General features: G+C 30.9%; 1 protein-coding gene across 1 annotated transcript; it reads left to right on the top strand.

The window, feature by feature from the left end:
* Window positions 1-661: 661 nt before the first annotated feature.
* LOC126835127 (uncharacterized) lies at window positions 662-4,715 on the top strand. Its single transcript, XM_050567452.1, has 12 exons — window positions 662-727; window positions 1,550-1,616; window positions 1,691-1,720; window positions 1,800-1,862; window positions 2,186-2,254; window positions 2,639-2,668; window positions 2,884-2,913; window positions 3,001-3,027; window positions 3,154-3,204; window positions 3,513-3,542; window positions 3,882-3,968; window positions 4,269-4,715. The coding sequence occupies exons 2-12, from the start codon at window positions 1,556-1,558 to the stop codon at window positions 4,598-4,600; spliced, it is 810 nt and encodes a 269-aa protein (XP_050423409.1). The 5' UTR covers window positions 662-727; window positions 1,550-1,555; the 3' UTR covers window positions 4,601-4,715.
* Window positions 4,716-7,978: the final 3,263 nt, after the last annotated feature.

Raw genomic sequence — 7,978 nt, 5'->3', positions numbered from 1 at the left:
AATAATACACATAAAAAACTTCATGATGGCAGATGTACACGGATTTTTCGTACTATTAAATGCGTAAGTATATAAAGTATACAAAGTATACTTTATATACTTATATATATAAAGTATTGAAGTATCATTATGTTGATCATATTCTATAAGAATGTGTTGTATAACTTTACTCAATTTGCTATACTTTTAGGCAGAATTTACAGAAATGAGAAAATTTTAAATACATTTATTTTAAATACGCATATCATATATTATTTATATAATAATAAAAAAACTATAATTATTATAATAAAATTAATTTTTTTTTGTACTGTATTAAATTGTATCCATATTTCAACAATTATTAGTCTTGGAACACCTAAAAATGTCTACATTAGGTCATGAATAATGTTAAAGTTTTAGTATTTCAATATCGTTAAAGTTTTTTCAAATGACAATATTTGTAACTTTTAAAACAGTTTTTGTAATGCCATAATTAAAAAAAAAAAATACTTTTCCGTCCAATGATACATTTCTTTTATGTATTTACTCCATAAATCACATAAAAAAAAAGGTGAACCATTTGTGCAAATAAATGAACATAACACCTATACTGCAAAAAAAAAAAAAATGCATTGTAATTTTTTGGTCGAAATAAAAACTTATACATCGTAAGTAGTATATTTAGTTTCAAAAGCTGAACAATTCGTTTGTTGTCCAAGAACCTCTTATCAGCTCCACAACTTAAGTAAGTATTTCTATTATACTCTAAAAATTGTAATTACGCTAAAACTAAAAAGGCATGAACCTAATGAGTGAAAAGTTATAGTGTTGAAAACATTAATACACAATCCACTTGTGTATATACTATTTTCACAATCCACATTTTGGAGAGAATTCTTTAATAGATTTTGGGTTTTTCCGGCATTTGGCTTGGAGTACACAAAATGATGTAAAGTGAAAAAAGCATTTTTTAAATCGTTTTCTTAATATCTCACTTTTAATTGTAATTACAATTTATTATTTGTTTGATGATTGTACACACATTATAAATCAAATGAAAATAATTTCAAAAAAGTTCAGCATGAAGTGTGGACACACTTCATGCTAAGTAAAAAAAAAAAATAGCGAGTGCTCACCGCCGTGTATACTATACACGAAGCATCGCAATTCCAGTAAACGCGTGTAAATTTTACCATCAATTTCGAAACGACTTTGTGGGCAAACGGCTGAACAAAAATGAAGTTATGAGATATCAGTAGATTGGAAATGATGTGTAAATTGGGTCGAGTAAATTAACATATTGATTGATTGAATACTTTCTTAGTTACTAGCAAAATAGTACAACATTTTCGAGCTCTCGAGATACTCGTTTTGTATGTGTAGTGGTATAATAAAATATAATACCGGGCGACGCGACCTGCCAGGTATCGGAGTCCCAACAACTTCGTCATCCTAAACACCACTACGGCTACATACCTGCCAGTGGTGCCACTGGCGCTGTCTAAACTTTAAACCGGAGGCAACTGTGATTAATTCAAAATGTTTTTTTATTTATTATTATTCGTAGATAAAAATGAACCTCTACTGTTTATTGATATCTATTTTCTTCGTGAATGTATTGGCAAATGATTATGGTAATTATTTTATTTTCACAGTTATCAACTTACTTAAAATTTGAAAAAAAATGTAATATTTTATTTTTTTAAAGCGCTTTATGTGGAGTATATTTACATTACAAGTCAGTAGTATTTATATTTTATTAACAAATGTTTTAAATCCATCGCTTTCATACATATTTTTCATATTATCTATCACAGCTGAAACCATCAAACGTGCTTCTTCTATGAATGATTTAACTGTAGGAGGTAGATCTGGAGCTAGTAAGATAATTTACTTAAAATAATATACTTATCTACATAAAAGCTTTGTAATATGTACCTAGTAGATATTATTAAGTAGATTGAAAATGATAGTTTCTATCAATTGTTAAGAAAAGTGCACCAGATATGTAAAACAGTGTACAGAGCAATACAATATATATATATATTATCAAATTCTAATAATCTAATCGAGGGAGAAGCGTTAAATTAAATGGCTACTACTCAAAGCCGGATTTAGTATTATTCTAAACATTGGTATTGTACCTAATTTGATTTAATTTTAATATTGTAGTATAGCTAAAATCGTCATTTGTTTATTCTAGATGGATTGGAGCATGTAATTGAGACAATGGTTGATGATACCACTAATGACTTATACTACAAGGAATTCTGTAATCATAATTATAATATTAATAAAAAAACATCAAGACAATAGTAGAAAAAAATAATTGAAAATAATATAAAAAATGCATCTCAAATTTATCTTAATGCAATTGATGAGTGTTATAATTGTTTTTTTTCAACGAAATCTAAATAGTGGCTTTATGGAAAAATACTAATGTTAGCTCTATCAACCTCATCTGATTAATATATTTTATTCTCATCTCCTAAACTACATCAACTCAGCCATTACATTTCATAAGGATTTCCTTATCTGTATAATATAGTTTTTTTTACTTTGACCTTCGTTATCTATTTTATAATAATATGTAATGTAATCATTTTTTATAGCAAATCCAATTCAATATCATTAATTTATATAATGTCAATTTCAGGCAAAATGAATTTTTTGATGGCTGTACCGGGTAAGAGTTTTTGTTGAATTTTATGAAATTATTTCCAATATTTCATTCCTATTGAATTTTCCGAAGTAAGTCTCATCGGGTTTTATATACAGTGGAGCATATTTCTTTCGTGTTACTAATACACATGGTTTTTCTACCTTGAAATTCGCCTTGCTGTTCATAATAGGATAGAAAATTAAATGCATTATCATTAATTTGTATGTTGTTAATTTCAGACCAAACGGATATTCTCTGGAGAGTACAGGGTATAGTTTTCATTGCACTTTATAGAAACGTTTCCACACAGTTGTTTGATATTCTTTATGCTCACATGATTTTTGTTTTAATTTCAGCATTTCCACTTCTTGACCCATTGCAAAGTAAAAACCCCTTTTTACATTTCATATTTATTATACTTTAAATTTATTATTTACAAATATGACTTAACGGTTTCAATCATAAAAAATATGTAAGTACGTTAAAATTGATTTTGTTTCAAATTTTAGAAGCCATTATTTTCTTCCAAATGATGATACAAGACATAGAACGTATGTTAGGTAAATATAACAGTTAAAAAAAATAGTTTAATGTTTTTGTAGTTTTAAAGAAAAAAAGCTATAACTTAATATCATAAAGCTATAATATATGTTTTATGTTTAAGCTTTTAAGATTCATTTATAATATAAATCAAACCGTTTTTTTAACATTGATATAAGATATAAATTAACATTTGTACAAATATATTTAGCCTTAATTAATATTGATCTAATAAGACCTCAGTTATTAACTGAATGTTATGTAAAAAATATATTAACCTGGTTTTATTAACTGCATAATGATTTGTTGTTTGATGCATTTGTTACAGGATTTAGGTGGAACAAAGGATTAAACCAAGGTAATCATGAAATAGCCTTAAAAACTTGTTTTAAAGTTGTTATTTGCTTCATTTAATTTGTTTAATGTTTCATCTCAAACAATATTATCAAAAAATCTTAACTTTTTGAGGAGAGATAGTGTGACCGCAGTGTTAATGTGAAGTACAATCTTTGGGATTTTAAGTTTAGAAAGAAAACATTTGTTGGGTTTCAGCAATAATAAGTGGTTGTACAAAAGTAAGTTGTATCACAATATTGTTTGAGATTTAATACAATAGTTATGTATAAAGAGCGACTAAAATATTATGTATTTTTATTATTTCTTCGCAACACCGGTTATTAAATAATTATTTTCATAGAGATGGGAACATTAAATGCCATTGCAGACGAGAGAAGAGTATATCTTGTTCCTGCTTTAAACAGCGTAATCAGACGTCGTTTATTAGGTAAATATTATTATGTGTTTATATGGTTATGGAACGGTATCCATATATGTATATATTATTATTTAAGTTCAATAATAGGAACAAGGATACTACGGTTAACCATACAAATTATAACTACTCACACGTACTTTCTTGTATTACAAATAGCATGGCTGTACAATACGGACACCATGCTTATTGTATTTTTTTTTGTGACTTCGTAATAACAAATAAAGTAGTTGTGTCCTGCACCATAATGAAATGTAGTAACTAGTAAGCTAATATAAGCAAATTAAAAAAAAATCTTTTCAAATATTTCAGATGGATCTGTGCCGCATGTAGATGATGAAGCCACTATATTATCTAATTGTCGTTTGCTAGGACTATACTGGAGTACACAATTTTCAAAATTATACATAAAAGAAGTTGAGATTGACCCAACTGACCTTACATGTATCTTAACGAATATAATTGGTGCCAAAAGGAGATACAGAAAAATTGGTAACGCATGGTCTGAAATAAATGATAATAACCAATCCCTAAAATCACTTGAGGAACAGTTACGTTTTGATACACAACACTCATCTGACGAGAGCAAAAACTCCACAGATGAAGAAGACTATAGTTTACACAACCACTGCAGCCTAACCTAACCAGCGTTCTTAGGACAAAGGCTGTAGGCGCGGTCGCTCCGATGGACTCTTATTATTATTCTTCGCTTTTTGTCAAACGTGCTCCGGCACTCGACGTTTGTAAACACATTCTTTGTTCTAGTATATTATTAAAAATCATAATTGATTACTCAAAAAACTGTTTCGTTAATTATGTATTTGCTTTCCCTTAAAAAAATCATTGGCCAACGCATGAGTCGATAACGACCACAATTAACAAATAAAAATTCAAATTTATGATGATAATATTAACCTAAGTGTCGTTTGCTAGGATTATACTGGAGTACACAATCTCCAGAATCATACATAATAGATCTTCAGATTGACTTAACTGATCTTATAAAATATTATAATTAATCTTATTTCTGTCACTATATATTCATTATAAAATCTGAAATTGTAAAATATTATATATATATATATATACTTAAAATTAAATTCGTAATACTAACAATTGTCGTAAAATTTTAATTACTCAAGTAAAAAAATAATTGACCCAAAATATAATAAAAATAAAAATCGTTTTAACGTTGGAGACTTCAAATAACATAACTAGGTCGATTCAAAAGATGTTGTTTTTGTTTTCGAATAGTTTTTTATTTACTACATTGGTGTTTGACTGTAACTGTTTGAACAAGTAAACAAAACAACACATAAAAATAAGTTTTCTTCTTATTTCACCCGATACGAATTTAGGGCAAATAAGTCGCAAACAAAATATTACTAACCGTGTGTCGTTTACACACTTTATCGTTTTTTATAATATTTTAGCGCATTTCATACAACGAAAATTCAGAGCATAAAATAAAACCTTACACATTATGGTTTGGAACCCATATTTGGGCCTCTGGTTAAAGAAATCTACACGTTGGAAAATAATTATTCTACTCGTTTAAATTTTCCGAAAAAAACTAAGCCAGTATAGTTAGGTCAAGGCATAGTGGGGAGGGAAGGTCACAGATCTACAGAAATTATTATAACTGAGAGTGATAACATAATTTTTAAATAAACGCTTTGATGCGAATCTATGGATAGTAGGCTCAAACCGGTACAGTCCAAACTAAGTATTGTAAGAAAATATCATATGTAAGTGTGTGAGTAGTAGTAAGTAATAGTAGGTAGTAGTAGTAGTATGCGAGTAAGTAAGAGAGGTCCAGTGTTCACAGATAAAAATAAAAATATCGATAAAAACATGGTACCTAATGTCAATTTTTTGCTTAAAAATTAATTTTTAGTTCAAGGGTGGCTACGATTAGGGTTCTAAAGTCAGTAAAAATTAACATACTAAGAGACTTTCGTAAAAGTTATATTCTAGGTTGGAGCGATGAGTCAAAAATACTGTACAATTAATAAATCCAAGATCAAACCATGTGGAAAGGAAAAAAGCTTGTAGTTTCCCTGGACCGAGCCAGGCGTCAAAAATGGATTGAATCTATGGAAAAGCTTGACATGAGGAAGAGTAGTCGAAAACGTCATTCCAGCATTTCAAGCTGCCTTCCGGCTTAATAGAGGATGCTGTGGGACAGGTTATGGCGCTTACTTCGTATCTGGAGAAAGGCTGCAACGACGGCGCAAAATCGGGAACAGCTTTTATTGATCTAAGTGCTGCGTACGACACCGTATGGAAACATGGCTTATTACTTAAATTGTTCAAAATATTCCTAGGTAAATTGCTGCTCAAATTCCTGGAAAAAAGCTTAGGCAACAGACACTTTAGAGCGTTCTTAGGGGACTAAATTAGCAAATCCCGTGTGCTTAATCACATGGGCTTCTCAGGGGTCAGTCCTTGCCCCAGTACTTTTTAATATTATATACACACACGATCTCCCAGAAACAACTTTAAAAAAATTCGTATACGCTGACAATATCTGCCTAGAAACACAAAGCAAAAAATTCGACACAATAGAAGACACCTCAGAAGAAGACTTGTTTGACCTCGAAGAGTATTTGAAAAAGTGACGCCTAAACCCTAACTCATCAAAAACAGTAGTTTCCAAATAGTTCGCCCAAATAACAGGATGGCGAAACAGAAGCTGTCAGTAAACTTCTGTGGCCAACCAGTACGACACGATCCACTACCGGTTTATCTGGGCGTCTTTCTACACATCACCCTGGTATAAAAAGAACACCTGAAGAAAGTAGCGTCTAAACTCAAAACTCGTTCGTCTTTAATAACCAAATTAGCTGGTACTACCTGGGGTGCATCTACTCAGGTACTCCGAACATCAACTATGTCCCTTTCATATACTGTGGCGTAATCTTGCGCCCCAGTATGTGAGGGCAGTCACCAATACAACCTCGTCGATGTAGAACTACGGAAAACCATGCGCATAATTTCGGGAACAGTAAGGTTAACACCAATGCAATGGCTCCCAGTCCTAGCAATATCCAACCTCCCTATATTAGAAGACAGAACACTGTGTTGAAAGCTGCTGCAAAAATTGCGTGTAACACAACGCTTCCATTTCATGAATACGGAGTCGAGAAGCCAAGGCTCAAATCCCGACATCCGGTCCTAGAAAGAGTGACGTCAATAAAGGACCAAAGACACCTTAAGCCTTCCACGTGGCAGGAAGAATAGAAAAGCTATCTCCAAATTAACGGGGATTTAGTTAAAGAGGTTTATTTCGTCCAACCAGCATCGTCCCTTCCACGCAGGTTATGGCCTAGACCAGGTGTCTCCAACCTACGGCCCGTCAAGCTTTCCAAACCAGCCCGACAAGTTTATTGATGTTTTGACAATATTATCAATAAATGGTTTTCCTGAATGAGTTAAATTTAAAGCTTCAAAGAGCAAACTCGTTTATTTCAAAATCTCCTGCATCAATTTTTTTAAATTAGATCTAACTCTATTCACAAATCAACTAATAGAAAAAAGTCTTGTTCATTTTCCAACTTGCAACTAATTCAAACTTGAAAATTATGTAAAATTCCCTACCGATTTTGCTGTTGGAGTTCTCACTTATTTGAAAGAGCAGTTCCAGGCCAGCTTTAGAGATTTTGAAACCGGTTAGGTATTCGGTCTTCGATACCGGCGGTTTTTTTCAGTCAAAACACATAATTTTTTGTCCACCGCACAGGCCCAAACAGGATTCCATTAAGTAATTTTTAAACAGATTTGAATTCGTCATGAAGTTTACTTGTACGATAGATTCGTACGCGGCCCTTTTTTAAATTTTGAATTTTAACTCTTTACAAATTTGATTTAAAAATAAAAAAATGTAATACAATTTTCAAACGTTTCTTATTCATAGTAAGACAAACATATCAAAAAAGTACCTCGTAGGATCCCAAGTAAACTTTATAACGAATTTAAATCGGTTTTCAGATAACTAATCGGATCACTTATATGACCTATGC

Source organism: Adelges cooleyi, unplaced genomic scaffold (assembly GCF_023614345.1).
Source record: "Adelges cooleyi isolate 19-005CV unplaced genomic scaffold, UGA_ACOO_1.1 ACOO_flye_CR_arks_rails_tigmint_CR_PRNA_0, whole genome shotgun sequence".
Classification (NCBI taxonomy): domain Eukaryota; kingdom Metazoa; phylum Arthropoda; class Insecta; order Hemiptera; family Adelgidae; genus Adelges; species Adelges cooleyi.
The sequence above is the reverse complement of the archived record's forward strand: the minus strand, read 5'-3'. Positions and strand labels throughout refer to the sequence as shown.